The sequence below is a fragment of the Balearica regulorum genome, chromosome 1, assembly GCF_011004875.1.
Source record: "Balearica regulorum gibbericeps isolate bBalReg1 chromosome 1, bBalReg1.pri, whole genome shotgun sequence".
In the NCBI taxonomy this organism is placed as follows: domain Eukaryota; kingdom Metazoa; phylum Chordata; class Aves; order Gruiformes; family Gruidae; genus Balearica; species Balearica regulorum.
The window spans coordinates 66,181,157-66,199,791 of record NC_046184.1 but is presented as its reverse complement, the minus strand read 5'-3'; the positions used below and the strand labels follow the sequence as shown (position 1 = coordinate 66,199,791).

Below are 18,635 nucleotides of genomic sequence, written 5' to 3'. Positions count from 1 at the left end.
ATCTACACAGTTGAATGCACAACTAGGCACTGCAGCTTAAATCTTGATTAGGTATTTTGGCTAACATTCTACAGTAGCAGCTACCTGAGCATACTGAGTGGTTTTCTTTGGGCAGCGTATGCAGTTCATATCTTCTAATGAGCTCAAAATTCTACAATATAGAGACAAGAGAATTTATAGACTCAAACAGAGCTCTGTATTATGCAGGGTATTACAATGGGACAGTCTTTTCTCTATTTTTTCTTTAAGATCCTTGCTGTGTGCACATTGAAAAATAATCTGATTAAACCAAAACACTACAGAAGTACACTGAGGGGAGAATTAAAGGAATTTGTTTTCCCTAATCCCTGTTAACAAGGTTGACCTTACAGAAAGGTTTGCATGGTTGGTTTTTTTTACACTACTGATTCTTTTCTTTTCATTGATCTTGTGACTATCCTTTTCCCATTGCTCTATTTCTAAAACTTACAGTAGCTGCTGCAGCAGCTGATTAGGGAAAATGCTGTCTGTTAAGGTGGTAACAAGGAGTAAAGAAGAAAATATCTTGCGTTACTGAATTGGTGTGGCTGTTTGGTTTGTAGTTCTCCTCTGAAGACATTACAGGGATTTTCAATACACTGGGATTGTCCAGGTTGACTAGAGGTTCCTCACGCTTGCTCTACTGAAATGCTGCTAAGCTGGCGGTTTTCCAGTAATAGCCGCAAAATTGTACGACACCTCCACAGATTGTCCTAGAATTTGATTTTTGTTCCAGTGGATCCAGTATAAAAATAGCTTCCAACTAATTCCTTCTGCTTTATCAGTAGACACTAATTCCCTCAAGTTTAGTAGTTTTAATATATCCTTGTGAGGATATTAACACTTTATGAGACATACAAAAGAACTGAAGAGATGTATGAGTTCATTAAATAAGAGAATTCACAGGTCTGTGGGTTATACAAAATCCATTGCAAGAACAAGAAGTGTTTCTACAAACTAACGTAGTGCTGGTCAGTAAATCCAGCCAGCGTCTCCTCTGCCTTCCGCCTCCTCCCCGAGGGAATGGCAGTGCCCACGCTCAATTATGTGTCCTGCTTTTTCCCAGCCTGCTTGTGTCGCCTTTTTCAGCTGTCCCATCGCCTTTGTCAGCACAGCAAGCTAGCTGTTCAGCGCTTGGACAATTATCTGATGCTCGTTGGCCTAATTCTGCCAGACTTTCTCCGAACTCCCTGAGAAGAGGAAATATAGGGAAAGCTGCTCCACTGCACCGCAGCTGCGGCTGAGCAAATGTATGCAGCTTCTCAGGAGGGGCTTCAGTTACTACAGATACTCAAGCAGTTACACAATTTAATACTCTGCTTGTTTCAGGACTGCATTGTAACTTTTTGAAAATTGCAGTATTTTAAGTCATCCTTTCTGCACTCCGTCCTTCCCCAAACTTGCTTTTTCACTTGTGTTAATAAATATAAACTAAAGCTTCAAAGGACCAAAGATACATGTATACACAGTAAACGCATCTGATCTACGCTAATTCTCTTCCTTCTCTCTCTGATTATTTCATTTATTGACATTGATATGGTTGAAGTCTAAAGCTTTTTGTGGTACATTAATTTCTTCATAGAGTCCCTCATGACTCGATGATCCCTACAATCACACTTAAGTGCAATTAAGTTATTAGAAGGACAGATAAGTATTACCTCCTATAAATTTAAAGTAAGGTAGAGAGAGAAAGTTGTCCTTTATCAAGTGTTCCTTCAAGTTTATCATAGTCTATGATAGTATATGTGCAAGAAGTTTTTCAACACCCCTTTCGAATGCCAGCTGATGGGATGTAAGGTAATTCCTGTGGTGCACTGGTTTTCCAGGGTAAGTCAATAAGCTATTCTAGAGTCAGTGATGCAAGGAACATGGCTTTTTCACATCCATCTTTTGTGTATCCTGTACTAGTCCTTATTTTTCTACCATGAGTGACATGTGATTCCTAATGCCAGTTCCTGTCTTCCTTCCCTTTGTGTTTGCTCCCTGGCAGGTGTGTGTAGCTACTGGAGGGCGAGTGTGTGTGGCATGTGGGATCGTGGTGGCCGAGCCACTGGTTCCACTGGCAGTACATTGCCTACTCCTGGTGATTTATGCCTGCCTTTTATTAAAGGGCAGATATAGTCTTTATTTTTCACTTCAATATCAAATGCTTTTGCATCTCCTCACACTATATTTTGGGAGCGTGTGTGGGGATGAGCAGATTTGTTTTCTTGGGAATTAAGGACCTTTCCCTTAAGTCTTGCACTTTGAAGGAGCCGGATGCGTGTTGCTCTTGTAGTGGAACACATTCAGGTCCTGTCTGAAATGCTTTTGCTGCTTTAAGTAGTTGCTTAAAGGGCTAAAAGTTAAATATCCCCAGCACGTGTGATTTTAGTTGCTTTATGTGTCAATGTGTCTGCTGCATTAAACAATGCTGATCATCAGCAATCTAATTAGAAGGGCTTATGGTAGGAATGGGGAAAAAGCAAGAAGAATAAAAAATATTGGGGGGAGGGCAGGTTTTCAGCAGTATAAATAGACAAAGGTTCAGTGAGTAAAGGAAGCTCAAAGCTGAAGGCAAACACCTTTTCCACTGACTATTATTATTGAGATCGTGAGGGGGAAGGTAAAGAATGACAGCACCAGAGTGTTGGGGCAGCAATTTAAATCTCTTGAGCTCCACAGCACAGCTAGATCCTCTGATTATGCTTACTTCTTTTTTTTATAAAAACTGCACTTACGGAGGCCACGTATGTGTTTGCCAAGCAAAACAACAAACCCCCCTAATTTTCTAGCTTGTTAAAGTAACACGTGGTTCCACTTTTATCCAAGAAATGTAACAAGATGCCTGATACCAGACAGCGCAGAAAAAACCTATATGGAGTCCCTGTATTCATAAAGCAACTTTAAGGTTAAGTAACGCCAAGAGCATCTTTTCTTTATCACTGTAGTAAGTTCTTATGCAAAAAATTTCATATACGTTCTGTCAGATCAAAGAAACCGTTCATGAGTGATTGACTGGTGGTTGTTGTTGTTTACAGTGCCTCCAAAGCCAATTCATCTGCAGAAGGTGTCACCTGTTACATACCAAACCCCTAGACATACAGCTTTATCACATCAGAAACCAAGAATGGAGGAAGAGACACCCACCCCTGTTTCTAGTGTCACAAAGGAAAAGTCCAGTAAAGTGTCAGATCTCATCAATCGTTTTGAGGGAGGCAGGTAAGTAGTAGAATTTGGATTGGTTTGTAACTCTGCTGTGTTTGGAGAGTTGGAACTTGAACCTGTGAGGAAGAACGTTTGTACCGCGGTAGAGCTCAAGCCAATCCCTGTCAGAGGAGTGGATGGCAAAACTGCATGTGTTTTGAAATGGTGCAAACCAGTCATATACTTGGCCTGTACAAGGTGTGCTTTTTCATAAGGTGCTAGTCTCAACTTTCCATTAAAAAAACCCACCAAACCCCAAACTTGTAGCATTTTTAAAATCTTCTGAAAAATGTCAGCAATTTGAAATAAGTGCTGATTTTAGAATGAAACATTGGAGATAATAAGTTCTTTTGTTCTTGCAGGAAAAAAAAAAAAACCTTTTATACGCAAATAGCAAAAACTGAAATCCTGAGTTTCCTTTTATACTGTCATAACCTCTTCAGATCATTCATGTGAAGAGGGTGAACTATACAAGTTATTTGTATTGATATGGCATACATTCTCTAAACTGTTTGCTTTGTAGTATTTGGTGATTTTGGCAGAATAGCTTGGTGTTCTTGAGTTTTGATACTGCCTTTTACGGGAAACATTTGGAACTTTGAGAAACACGAGCCACAGTGAACTCTGCTTTCACAAAATGGTGTTATTTTTGTGTCTTTAATTAGATGTACGTGACAAGCATTATAATCTCTGAAACAAAAATTCCAAATATATCCACTCTATATAAAGAGAGCCATCTTCCAGAAAGCCTGTGACAGAGGAACAGCTCAAGAAACAGTCCAGTGACAGTTGAGCGTTGCAAGTTTTGGATGTGGCTTGCTTGTGTTTCCTCAGGATACTGATGTTCTGAAGGGATGCCCCCTACGGGAATGAATGCCTGATGTACAACAGAGCATGTCCTTCTGAGGAACCAGAGTATTAAGACTTTCATTGAAAGAATTCCCCCTCAAGATGGGGGAAAACTTAATCCTTTATACAGAAGCAGCTGAGCATTACAAAAGTACGTTTGGCTAGTGGAATAGAAATAATTTCAGAGCTTTATCTGCCAGGAACTTCCATCATTAGGCAGAGACTTAATTGCACTGCTGTCAACACAGCTGTTAAAAGATGGGAAAAAGAGATTACTGCAGCACTGGAGGTCCTGTGAATTCTTCTAGCTCAGGTCTCCAGTCCTGTTATCACTTTGTTTCCCAGTCTTCCTCCAAAGCATCATTCAAGTCTTTAACAGTGCAGTATCCCTAGAAAAACAATTTTATCCTTTCTGAAAGAAAACTCCTCATGCTCATCATGCCCTACAGCAATGAGCCCTACACTTCTGCCTCTTAGGCATGCCTACTGGTTTGTACAGGAACTCTTTCAATATTATGCGAATAAAGGAAGTTATAAAGAGAGCAATGAAAACTTTCTTATTTGTAGGCTTTTAAAAATAATGGCATTTTTGTTTTGGGGGAGTAAGGGAAGCCGCGTTGCTTTTTGGCCAACATCATTCATTAAGTACACCCAATAATATCTGTCCAATGATTAAATTCTCCTCAAATCTATCATCTGTGCTTATGAGAAACTTCCATAATTAGCATGCAGAGTTCTGGAATATCCTGCTGTGGCCATGGAAGCAATTGCTGTTTTTTTTAAATGAGCTCAACTCACAAAATGTGTCTTCCATGAAGGTGAACTTCGCTTGTAATTAGTGGTCTTCAAATGACTAGGTAGCATGTTCATGAACTGCAAACTGCGATTGTCAATTATGATAACATATTTTCATTAGTCTGTACAGCCCAAAAACATGTAGGCATGGCAGAAAGTTAATTAAACCTCTTTGCTGTGTGCATGCAATTGAAAAATGTAAATTAATTCTATCTTGGAGTTAAGCTTATTTTTTTAAAAAAGATATAATCTTTATAGAAATAAAGGAAAAGTAATTTATTTGTTATATAATGGAAGAAGATGAAGCTAGTATAAGGTATTTTTTGAGCTCTGTGTATGGAAGTGCAGAATATGCTTATCATATTTGTGTAAACTGTCCTATAAATAAGAAGTAAACATAAAATTTGTAAGCAGTCTTCATCTTGCCAGAAGATTAATGGTCCATACTAGGAACAATATGTTAGAGGATAGTCATGGTATCACTTTGCAGGTTGACTACGGCTTGTTAAATGTACTTCAGACAAAAATGTATAGGTTTTATTTTGATTCCAATTATTTTTATTTTTTTAAACTATAATGAAGGCAAGCACTTTTGCAGAGTAGGCTAACATTTATAGTACTCTAAAATTCAAAATCTCAAAAATAAAACAGAGAAAGAGACAGTGAAAGGTATGAACAAGGGATAACGTGTTTGTATAATTAAAAGGCAATTAGGGAACAGGCTGCTTGTTAGTTTAAGCATTGGACTGGGACTAGGGAGTCCCTGACTCTTTTTTCCGTTTCTGCCAGTAATCTTCTGGGACACTTTGGGCAAGTTGTTTCATGTATCAGTGCCTTGGTTCCCTTATCTGTTACGTGTAGCTAATCATACTGTCTTCCATTTTACAAATGAGATTCCAGACACATGAGGATGTAATGAATCAATATGGATGGCACTCTGGATTTCCAGTAAGAAATACATGTTTGTGTGTGTGTTAATGGAATAATACAGTTCAAGTCTTGATGGCCTGAACTTCCTAGTATTAACACAGGAAAAAATGGTTTGGGAGAAATTGCTTATATGGCGCAACTCTCTTATTCCCTGTCCCAGTGGTTTGCTATAACGGCACGTTTAACTTTTCTCTCATCTATGTTTTGTTTGTTTGGTGGTTTTAGCCCGTTAAATCCTAGTGATTTGAAGAAAGATTCCTCTGTTCTCCACATTTCTAAATCTCAAGGAAGATATGGGTCAACACCATCACCTCAGCCAAAACTCCCCTCCCAGCACCCACTACAAAAACAGGGAAACAGTAATACCGACAAAACTCAGGTTGCACAGCTGCACACAGCCAACGGAGTAGTAGCACAAGACCAGACAGAAGATGAGGACGGAAGATTACCTGATCGTGACTCCACTATGTCCACCCCTGTTCCAGATAATGCCATCAACAGCGGCTTGATAAATGGGGAAAGAGAAAGTACTTCCAGAGAGTCATTGCAAAGTATGACTGCCTGTGAAGGACAGATGCTTAACAGCTGCTACAGGACTCCAAGCAGTGATACACTGCTCTCATCTGAAAATGAAACTCTAGAAATTAATACTAATGTGAAGGAAGAACCAACTGAGGAAGTCAGTAAGCAAGATCAACCTGTAGAAACAAAGGTAAAAAGAGAAATTGTTTTGGTTTTGCTATATTACTACTTTGTATATTTTCTCTAGGTTTTTATTTAAAAAAATAAGAGTGGGTCAGAAAGTTGAAAATCTTTTGGTTATTTTTCCCCTGAAAAAGAGACAGGAAAAAAAGTTTTCCTTTCCTTTTCCTCTCCCCTGCTTTTCTTTTCCTCTCCCCCCTCCTTTCCTTTTCCCATTAGCTATCTCAGGTTTTAAAAAAAAGTGAAACTGAAATACGTGTTTATGTTTAGCACTAGGCTTCAGCTGTGCCAGACTACAAGGGACACGTGTTAGTGGTGTATATAAAATAAAATTCCACGTGTGGTAAACTACAGTGATGGAGCTTCACGCAGAGCTGTCGTGTGAATCCTTAACTTAGATGTGGTTGTCAAGCCAAAACTGGAAAGACAGTGGCAGTCTGCTAGCTATCAGATAGACGCAAGGTTGAGAGTATACTAAATATATGCCTTGTTAGCAAGGAGGACTTACACCATTATGAATTTGAGCTGCCTCATAAGGAAGGTTTTAAATAATTAAGGGGAATAAGTGGGTGGAAGAAAATCTGTCGTGGGAAAATTAATTGCTGAAAAATTGTGCATATTTCCACTTCTAGAAGTTTGATTAAGCAGTTTACTTTCTCATACTGAAGCACTGGTGTCTAGTGAACATCATTAACAGTTCTGGTCCAGCTGTGCTATGCGTGAGTCATGGCAGGGGAGCTGGGCTGCACCCTCCCTGCCTTCCTCTCCACTGCAGAGCCAACAGCTGAGTGCTGATAAAGCTCTCCACTGCTTGCAGGAGTACACCTGCATCACTTAACCATAGACCTTTCCAAGCCATTGAATTTGGTTAGCTAGGGGCCATGTACATACACACTTGAGGATAAATTCTGTGTGTGGGGAAAGGTGGGTCTCAAATTCTTGTCTATTACAGGATGAAATATCTTTGGTGATGACAAAAAGATGCTGGGATGTGGGGTTTTTCTGTTTTGGGGGTTGTTTTTGCCAGTAATGAATGAACATTATGATTCCCATCTAAACACAAGCCTGGTCGTGGTCCAAGGCACCTTTAACCTGCCACACCTCTCATTATGTTTCTATCTCCTGTTCAGTAATGCCTGTTTCCCCTCTCTCTGCCAATAAAGTGCTGAATGCTCCATGGGCAACGATGTTAAGCTTGAATCCAAGTCACACAGTAAGGTGCTGGCAGCATTTTCAGGAAAAAGCAGAAATGGGAGGCAGTCCTGTTGTGAAGTCCAGGAAGTAACTGGGCAAATGATAATGGCAGCAATCTCATCAAAATCTGCCTTTGAGCTCCTGGGACCAACACGCGTGATCTGTCCTATGTTGACCAAGAGTCAAATTATGAGGTGTAACATAACTGTTACTAAATGTATTGTTTGCTGGTATTTGAAGGGTAAAAACCCCAACCAAACCAAACGCATGCAGGATGGCTCTTAAGCATCGGTGAGGAACTGAATCTGTAAAACTGAACTGGGTCACAGCAGCATTTCCTGAGATACCAGCTCGCTTGCAGTACAAGGACATACCCTTTAGTCTAGTGAGATTAAGAAGCATGTCTACTACTCTGCTCTAAGGGCCATGCTTTACAAAATCAAACATTGATTTACTTTGGGTTAATGCAACCTATAGATTGAAATTGCAGGTTGGAACTAGATGATCTTTAAGGTCCTTTCCAACCTCAACCATTCTATGATCTTTGAAATCAGCCCTGTGGAGGTCTAAGTAGCTGCTGCCTGTCTGCAACAGGGAGAGGTCTGGTAGAGCTTTAAGCTGTTGCTGGCATTGGGAAGAAGCAAGAGCATTTAGACAATCTGTGATTTTGCTAGGCACCCACTTAGTCAGTAAAGAATCTTAAAACTGGGATGCAGTCCAGTTGAAGTTGCACTGCACAGACTAACAGCACTCTTCTGCCCTTTTTAATTAAGTGTAGGTACAATTGAGTAAAAGCAATAGGAGCAGATGTATGTGAGTCATAGACAAACTTTACATTATGCATCTGATATATATATATTTTAGTACTGATGCAAAGTATATTCTTTGTCTCCTGCATGCCATATTTCCTCATTCAGGGAAGAGAAGAAAGCGGTGCTATTGCATTGTAAATGCATACATGTACAGCAGAAATAACCTAAGTACACTGCTGGAAAGGGTGAATTAACTCGGGGAATGGTGCAAAACCAGAGGAGAAAAAATTGCTTTTTAGACTTGGAAAAGAAAGCTTATTCTGAAATAATGTTCCTTTTGTAATTATTTTTGTTCCTCATCCTTGTAGATGTGACTAAAGTCAGATTCTTGCACGTTCTGGGAAAGTTTAGACAAAACTTACTAAATGTTGTGGTGTTCTGAAACATTTTCTCCAAATAACCTAGTAGAGTATACTTTGTTTCTCTTATTTACTTTGTTAGTTTGAAAGTCACAAACCACAAATATCACAAGCAAAAAGACAATTTCAAGTGAAAAGTTTCCTGCCTTGCAGCAGAAACACCTTCTGTCATAAAATTTGGTTTGCCTAAAACGCGGAGGCTGAATAGTACAAGAACATCCCAATCAATTAACTTCCTGAATAACATCTTGTGAGAAATCTGCTGCTAGAGCCAACTGAAGACAGGACGACAAATGCTTCGGTATTTGTTGTGAGACTGATAGGAAATAGGGATATCGACTGCATGCATGCCACAGATGGAGAAGAATCCATTGTGTATCTTCATTAAAGACCTTACTTGATGTCTCCTTTCAATGGCCATGCTGGGGACTCTGGTGTTTTAGATGTAAAACCTGGCGGAGATCAGGATTTTCATTGCAGGTCTTGTAAAATTTAATGCATTCCTTGATTTCAGAAACTGAGGAAGCCCTTGAAGCAAGGGCTACACCTAAATAGGGGTGAATTATATGCAGCATCACTATCATGTTGGTAGGTATAGTTTTCTAGATGGGAGATGGCTCCTGTTTGGTTTGGATAATAAGTTAAGGCTATATTAGGATTTAGAATTTTGCCAAGTGTTTGGATAGAATGGAAAGTATGGTCTGATCAAGATTATTAATATTTAAATACCTCAGCTAATAAATTGTTCAACCAAAAAATATCTGGTTTGAGTCATTAGAGATGGTAACAAGTGACTGAAGTTAACTTTTGTATCTTGTCTTCGCTAAGCAATACATTTGTTTCTTGTTTGTATAGCCATGTTTAGCATATGAACTATTTAATGGAAAGAATTAAGTTATAATATTTGGAATAGTTAGGCACCTTGTCAAATTGTATATGCTTGTAACTTAAAGATAGTGTCTAAAATTGGAGTTTTCAACGGTCACTTTGTGCAAGACAATTAGAACTGAGAATTCAGTTCAGCTGGAGACACAGAATTAATAGCAATGTTTTATTCAACTTTCACCATTTATTTGGAAAAGAGTAGAGGTTCATTCTTTTAAATTGCTCAAGTGCTTAAAAAAGCTGCCTAAACATTTTTAATGTGGTAGCGTTCTGATTTGAAGTAGATATCAAGAACATAGTGTTACCTCACACTTCTGATGTTTTCATCATCAATGGAAATCCTGCACCTCTAATGTGAACATTCTGTATATATCATATTAACCATTCCTGATTGGTTTTATACACTGAGTTGCCACGTGTTATGGATTGTCAGAGCAATTTGAAAAGTTCCCCGAAATCAATGAGAAGTTGTGCTTGAAGCAATAGAGTATGTGCCCAGGTATACCTTGTAGTAAATTTTTGTCTCAGTATTTTTTGTTAATGGCAATGAACCCAATATAAATACAGATGTACTAAAAGCATAAAAAATTCATAGCAGGAAAATATAAAACTTTTCCAGAAAAAAGTTTCCATATCTTTCATTTCTATTATCTTATTATCCTACTTGTGGAGAGAGATGTGTGCATTTATGGTTATATCCCATTAAAATAAGACTTAATTTGTAACTTAAAAGAGAATTCAAATTCTCTTTTACAGTTAATGATTAGATTTGATACAGTAGTTCTTTAGGGAAGCATTGACATTCTCAGAAGTTGAATACTAACTTCATGTTTTCCATGGTTTTTAAAGCTTTTTCTTTTAAGAATTTTCCTTCATTATCTCTAGGAAGTTGTTTTGTTGAACAGCTCTAATAACGAATGGCTCAGTGTCATTCTTACTGTCACAAAACATTATTCAGGATTTATTTCCAAATTATGTTGTAGGAGTTGCTTCCTGCTACTTGGAATAGCCAAATTTGGGTCTGCAGAAGCTGGGCCCCTTCTTGGGGTCTACCTGCCCTGAGCCCATAGCTTGGCTGCTCCCTGCTCCAAGGAGGGGTGGATGGGCAGCTGGGGGTAGAGGCGCAGTGTGGTGTGTGCCACGGCAGAGCTGGGATGGCTGCGAATGAATTCCCTGAAAGCAGGAAATGTGTATATACACGCACACGTATATACGCCAGCTGCAGCACTGGCTTCATGCGATGATGAGTCTGTGCAGCATGGTGCTGCCAGCGCTCCGGCACTTACTGTGTCCAGTTCTGGGATCCCCAGTTCAAGAAAGATGGGGAACTACTGGAGAGAGGCCAGCGGAGGGCTATGAGAGGGACTGGAGCATCTCTCTTATGAGGAAAGGCTGAGAGGCAGGTCTGTTTAGCCTGGAGGGGAGAAGACTGAGAGGGGATCTGATCAACGCTTATAAATACCAAAAGGGCAGGTGTCAAGAAGATGGGGCCAGACTCTTCTCAGTGGTGCCCAGTGACAGGGCAAGGGGCAACGGGCACAAACTGGAACACAGGAAATTCCATCTCAACGTGAGGAAAAACTTCTTCACTGTGAGGGTGACCGAGCACTGGAACAGGCTGCCCAGAGAGGCTGTGGAGTCTCCTTCTCTGGAGATATTCAAAACCCGCCTGGATGCGATCCTGTGCAACCTGCTGTAGGTGATCCTGCTTTAGCAGGGGAGTTGGACTAGATGATCTCCAGAGGTACCTTCCAATCCCTGCTGTTCTGTGATTCTGTGACCCATGCATCCACCTGTGCCTCCGGACCCAGTTCATCCCGTGTGCTCAGGACAAGTGGCTGCCACTCCCACCAAGAAAAGCTCCTCAGTAGATGGATGCTGCTACTAGCAAAATAGCCTGTGAACTGTTGTTTCCAACAGGAAGGAAGCTAGAGTGACCTCATGAAAACCAGGTGCTTTTCTTTGGATCATGAAGGATAGGATACTAGATAAGACACTGAAGTGGGAGAATGAATAGGAAGGAGGATGGAAGTGGGAGTAGAAAACACAGGTAGGAGTTCATGTAACATGTGGGCAAATATTGAGATGGTGAAGTGGGAAACTGAGGACTTCCTCAAAAGAAAACTGGCAATACAATTCTATTCTTGCGCTGATCTAACCCTGTAGGTGGGTATTCTTATGCTGGAATAAGAACATGCCACTGTGATTAAAAGATAACTCATCCATGGTGTGTGATTTTTTTCCTATGTAGAAGATACCTGACTTGGGTAATGTGATTGGTGTAGAAAGCAGACTGAGGTTCAAAAATTAGGAAGATGTGTAAGGTTGATACTGAGAGGATGGGAAAGCTGTGGTCAGAGTATACTGGGAGAGTAAGAGGGGCTTGCCCTGACTCAGGAGTGAGGATTAAATGCTTTTTCTGAATTGCTCATTTTGTCTGATGCTTTCGAGTCTGCTATGTGTGATTTTCCTTCTATTAATTAGTTCAAGTAATCTTCTGAAAACTGCAGACTGGTTCTATAGCAGTGCTTCAGGAAGAAAGTGGGGTTTTGGGGAGAGAAAAATAAAATAAAGTTGCCGAGGAATCAGTAGCCTCCGTGGTTTTGTGCCTCAAGTCCACATGTGAGATCCCTTGGAAATGGCCGCACTAAGCCACACGCTGTAGCTGTAATAGCTAATCCTCCAGCTCCCTGCAATGTCTTTTGACAGCACTTAAAATGCCGTTCTGTAGGTTACTGTGGTTGCTATGCTGATTTAAACAGATTTAATGAACAGCTTTGAAGTCACTATTGAAAAGCCTGTATTTAGGCAGGAGGCTTGCCGTGTAGCAATGTGACTGTTAACACTGCAGATTAGAATTGAAGTGTGTTCAAATTTGGAATACTTATTGAATATGGAAAGGGGCAAAAAAGCCACTGAAGTCCTTTAAATGAAAAGATTGTACTTTAGTATTCAGTATTCTGCAAACCATCTTTATAAATGTACTTGCAAATGTTTATCGTACTCTTGTGGGAAGCAGTGTGCAGTTTGAAATCAGAAAGAACTCTTTCAAGCTCTCCTCTTTATTTTTTTATGGAGATGCTCTATGGTTTGTCTCAAAAATTACCACTTTCCCATAAGCACTGTAATAAGACTGCCATTTACTTAGGAAAGGCTCGGATGTCGTTAGATGTAAACACTTTTCAGTGCTAGCACTAAATTGGGAAGAAAAATCTTGTAATGGAAGTGTCATTTTGTTGAATCTGACACTTGTGAGCATGAGGCATTTCCCTAATGTTTGAATATTTTAGAAAGCTGTGCTTTCATTGTTTGTTTTGAAATAACTTCTCATAGCAACTCACAATTTTATATTCCAATGTATTTAATTTAATATTGAAATTTGAATGAACATTTTAAGTTTCCATTCAGCAGAAGAATCAAAAATATATTTTGTGGCATGAAAGACTTTAAAGAGAAAACTTCCCTTTAGATGCAAAAGCAACTGCCTTAAAGACCTAACAAAGGAGCCCTGTAGTTGCAGTCAACAATTAATCAGCAATGAGTGTATTGATGAACAGAAGACATTTTGTACGGTATTTTTCAATAACTCTGTCATGCAAAGAACATGCAGTTCAAATAACTTTTGAAACAGGGCGGGGGCGAACACCGACTAATCCCATCTGTTCCCTCTTACTCTGCAAATCAGTTCTTCCAGCTCTGAAAGGTCAGTGGTACCCGATTACCAGGATGTGAGCTGATCTGTTAAGTAGGGAGTTGGTGCTTTGGCAACGATCCCTGTACAAACTGAGAAATACTAAATGTTTTAGGCTTTGAGTTTTACTCAGAAGTTTGATTACTACTTTTTTTTTTTTTTAATCCTTCTTTGACTTTTGTATTTGTTGATTAAACCGCTGGAAAGTTTATATTTTCCAAAATGGGGTGACTATTACTAAATGTGAAACTCGGATTCCAGTTGCATTTTGGACTGTAAGGTAATCATATGTCTCTTCAACTTTTTTTTTAGTATAAAATTATGTTTTCTCCAGTATCTTAAGAGTTGTTCTTATTTCCCTCCAGGAGACAGATGAACAGAAACGGCACAAAATTGCCAGTGAACTTCTGCAAACAGAAAAAGCCTACGTTAGCCGACTTGACCTCCTAGATAGGGTACATTTTTCTTGAATTTGTTTTTATTTTCTTGCCTTGAATTCCCTTGAATGGCTTTGCATAAGTGTGTATATAAATTACATAAAAAGGTGGTTGGTATGTTTTTCACATTTTGCTGACTTTTTCAGCCAGACATTTGCAGTTGCCACATACTTTGCCTATGTTTCTATTTTAAGAACATCAGATTTTTAAAAGTATTAGAATTTTGTGGATACTAATGAAACAGGTTCTCTGTGTGTAAACGTTACCATACGCAATAGTAATGCAAACCTCATACTAGCAGCCCTTCTAACAAAGGGGATGGATAATGTTACACTCACCTATTTCTTGGTTTCTGGTGAGACGGACAAGAAGGGTATCATTTTATAATACTGAAATTGCCTGCCGACTAGAAAATTACTAAATCTTTCAAATCTTTGAGCCACCTGAACAGTGCCAAAGAACCTAGGAAGATGCCCATTCTAAACAGTGTATGCCCTATTTCCCCCACTCTATGTTTAGACTAAATCCTATTGAAGAGAACAGAAATTACTCTTCTGCAAGGAAATTTGAATTCTTGTGCTCTGTAGACTCAAACTGATATTTCTTAAATGTGAAAGTCTGTAGTTCTTGAGTATTTTCCTTTTTGAAGCTTTGTTTACTTTCTCACGTAACACCTACATCCATTTTACCTGGATACCTATAGCTATGCATTGCCTTACTCCGTGATATTTTTCTCAGGCGTCACTGTTTACGTTTCTCAGGCCTAATGCATAAGTCTTGTACACAGAGTTGAGGAAAAAGTAAAAAGCCTCAACTGATAATAATAATTGTTCAGATTGCTTGGGAATCTAAGTAATCATCCTCATGAAAGTGGATTTACCTAGCTGACCCACATTGGGATGGGTATGATATGTGTTTTAAAAGGCAAAGTATTGGCAAAAAAAAAAAAAGAGTTGCGATTTAGAGAAGTTTAAAAATAAAAAGGTAAATGTTTACTTCATTCCTAGGTTTTTCTGATGGATAACGTACAATTATTTTCCTTGATGCCATCATAAGTGTATTACTTTTATGTCTGTTTTCCAAATATTAACTGGACAGAGTTCTGAAAAATGAGTTTCAAGTGCAGCTGCTGCCAATGAGAGGAAAGCAGAAGACTGGGAGGGGACCGTAATGTTTCTAAACTTGGTTAAAAAGTTATGTAATCTTTATAGTCTTCAAAGTAACTTGTCAAAATTAACTAACTGTCCTCTCAGAGCTGGAGCAAAGTGAGCATGTTTTAAAGTATATGTGGAAGTGTCTGGCTTTTTTTTCCTCTTCAGATACTTTTGCTGCCTTAGTTGGGATTATTCAAGTTCCTGTCTTCAGACTCTCTTCTTCTTTCCCAAGCCCTTTCCAGGGAGAAGCAGTCTGTTCAAGTATGGGAGGGGGAGGCAGAGGGACCGTAGATCCCCATAAGCACTGTTTTATGTGATGTGTGCATTAACAGCTGTGCATGTCTCCTAGCCATTTTGTAGCTGCATCTAGTCAGGTAGAGCCCACTGATGGGGAAATATACATGTATATTTTTAAAGAAACTATAGTAGACTCCAGTTAGGACTTGGGCCCCTTTTGTGCTTTAAATAGCATATGGGGACCACTCATGGTCTGCCAGCTACTTTGATTTCAAAAGGATAAGGGGATACAGCATACAAGGAGAGTGGTTGGGCTAATGGTGATCGGACATCATGCTAATGGAAGAGAAAGCAAGAGTGGAAAATACAACTGGAAGACTGGGAAAGCTGAGATGATGTAGCTGTTAAAACAGACAGGATGCCTGGAGTCAATCCAAAATGGCACTACTTCACTTTGGCTTTCCTCATGTCTGCCTCGCCTGCAGCGTTTTCCTGGCTCACAAGAAAAAAAGTGGGGTGTAAGGGGAGGAGAAGCTTTTAACTTCTGGTGAGGGAAAGACAATGAATGAGTTTGTCATCACCTGTTATATATTTGAAATATTAATCTTGCCTCAGTTGGAGTAGGAGGGGTGGATAGATGATCTTCCATTGATTAAAGATAATAGGCTGATAGGTTTGGGGCTCTTCTTCTGTATTGCAGGTATTCTATTCCAGACTCCTTGAAGAAGCCAACAGAGGTTCGTTTCCAGCTGAAGTGATTAACAAAATCTTTTCTAATATTTCATCGATAAATGTCTTCCACAGTAAATTCTTACTTCCAGAACTTGAGAAAAGAATGCAAGAATGGTAAGAGGCAATTCACTGGTTAATATACTAGTAAAACCGTGTCTGTAGAAACGCTGTCACAGGGTCACGGTAGAGAAGGTACCTTCATAATTAAGTGCTCCAGGCCCAGGACGTACTGTGGGTAGGAGAACATCTGCTCTTCCACTCTTCATCAGGATCTGACTCAGTAGAAGACTTGCGTCATTTGCTCAAAATAAAGGATATGTATCTTGCTGAAGCTGGTGAGATCACTCATGATTAAATGCCTTGCTGCATTAGAGGTTCAGACTGTGCTACCTGATGAATTCATTGCACAGAATGCAAAATTGAGATAAATAACATGTATGTGTTTTGTGCTACCCTTGTAGCACAGTAACCTTTGTCATTATTGCTTTCATTAATAAGGATATGTTTTTCTGCGCTTTCGTTTTCTGTTTGAAATCCAGATCAGAAATGTTTTAAGGACATTTTTTCCTCAGCTCTTCTTGATAGGACCTCTATTTGGACCAAGCAAGAAGGATAGCTGAGGTGTAAATATACTCTGTAATGATCATGTACTACTGGAGTGTCTTTCTCCTGCCTGAAGCCTCCAGGTATTTTAATATCCTGGAGTCATTAAAATATACCCATGTCTTTTTGGTCTCTCATGTAATTGTGGGGGGAAAAAATAAGTCACAAACCCTTGCTGCTTCCCTATTTGGGGAAGGGGACACCTCATTAAAAAAAACCCCACAAACCCAATTAAAATTTACAAATATTGTTTCATCCAGTTGTTTCACCTCAGCACCTGTTTGGTTGCTCTATTCCATGTTATCTAGGGTTTATCATGAGGAGTTCTAGTGTCTATCCAGATATCATTTCCAGTTACACTTTCATATAACATCTTAATTGTCAAATATCACACTAAAAATAGGAAATAATAGATTCCTTTGACATATATGAAAATCTCAGACCACATAGTGGTGCTTTAGACAACAAGCTATACATCTCCTGACTCGATAAGATGATTCCCCTTTAAAATGGTGATTCTTTAAAATAGAATAGTTACTATGCACAAACACGTGGTAGCCCCATAGAGTCTATAATGAAAGAAAATAAATAAAACTTAAGCGTCATGGAATGTAGCAAAGTTTACACCTTTACTTATGTTCCTCACAAAATGACCTTGTAAGGTAAATCCACTCTTTTCTGCTCAGTTGAAAAAGTCTGATAGAAAATACGAATGCCTGGATTAAAATAGAGTGCATGTTCAAGAGAATTGGAGTTTAACTTAGTCCAATTGTGTTTTAAAAGCAGCTTACACTACGTTATGTCAGTGCTGTATATATTTGAAAAGAAATTCGTGATGTACTCTTAAAATTTTGCTCTAGACACTTTATAGAGCACATAAGATGGGTTGCTCTACCTTAAATATTTGCAAAAAGCTAAATTGTACGTGAATAATGCGTGTACAATTACATAGCTTCAAAGGCTGAAAAGTGCTTTTGCAGATGAGCTTTGACTATTACTGCAAAACTAATAAATTGCATCATAAGGATATTATCTTTCCCACATTGCTTGGAAATCACCTCTGTGTGGTACCTGAGACAACCTGTTCAAATGTCCTTAAAACACTATGCTTTTGGGAGAAGTTAGAAGAAAGAGTGCAGTTGAAGAGAACAATGTCTGATCACTATTGAAAGAAAAATTCGGGATAACTTTCTCTCCCCGTCATTCAGTCTCTGAAACAACAGCTTCTGCCAGAGAGTGTGTTTTCCTCAGCAGTGCCCTTAATTGGACATAGAAAATACTGAAGTATGTTCTGTTGGTAGGTTTATGCACTTCTATTGTTCTTTAGCTTCCAGTAAAAATAGCTGGATAAAAATTTCTGACACTTTCCCTGAGTTGTGGTTTGTTTTGAAAACCTAGGATAAAAATATATAGTATTTGAAACTGGGAAAGCAGTTCAGAAGCAGATTCTTGTTTTTTAGAAGAAAAGGCGGTGTGAATCTAAGCTTATCGAGTGGAAATGAAATTGTCTGGTAGTTGCATTTTGAATGAGTTGAGCAACAGCTGGAGCTGAATATCTCTCTTACAACATATGGCTTGAAAGTGCTGGAAACAGCCTTGTTGCAATATATTTCCCATGAAAAGAGCATAACAGAGCATAACAGTGATCCCATATCAAATAAAATACCCATCTAACTCTGTCTTTTGTACCCAAGGGTGACCAGTAGCAGATACCTGGGGAGGAATTTAAGAACATGGTGTGATAGCCTCGGAGGGGTGCAGGGGAGGGGGTGTGTGTGTGTTGGTGAAGAAATCATTTCACTCTTTCAACACAAAGTTTTGGAATGGGCAGCAATGACAGAGCAAACCTACTTTATATGATTTGTTCTTCTTTGAAACCGCAACTTTGAATTTTGTTAGATGCCTATTAGCTTGTACGTTTGAAGAGAAAGCAGTTGTTCTGTAGTCAGCTTTGCTGTGCTGTGATTTTACAGACCTTTGCTTAGTTTTCTTGCAGCCATGACAGTTTTAAATGAGATGCTACAAATCATGATTAGTAAGTCAGCTATTTC

At 39.1% G+C, this 18,635-nt stretch overlaps 1 protein-coding gene across 4 annotated transcripts in view; it reads left to right on the top strand.

Annotated features, from left to right (window-relative positions):
- Window positions 1-18,635, top strand: part of FGD4 (FYVE, RhoGEF and PH domain containing 4) — a 114,663-nt gene that overhangs the window by 75,987 nt on the left and 20,041 nt on the right. For 3 of the 4 annotated variants that reach the window (XM_075755944.1, XM_075755951.1, XM_075755962.1), the window contains exons 3-6: window positions 3,039-3,219; window positions 6,004-6,490; window positions 13,787-13,876; window positions 15,950-16,095. In XM_075755944.1, coding sequence (XP_075612059.1) covers window positions 3,039-3,219; window positions 6,004-6,490; window positions 13,787-13,876; window positions 15,950-16,095 — 904 coding nt within the window. Of the gene's footprint in view, window positions 1-3,038; window positions 3,220-4,071; window positions 4,205-6,003; window positions 6,491-13,786; window positions 13,877-15,949; window positions 16,096-18,635 lie in introns of those variants that run through there. The other variant, XM_075755973.1, reaches the window with a different exon arrangement.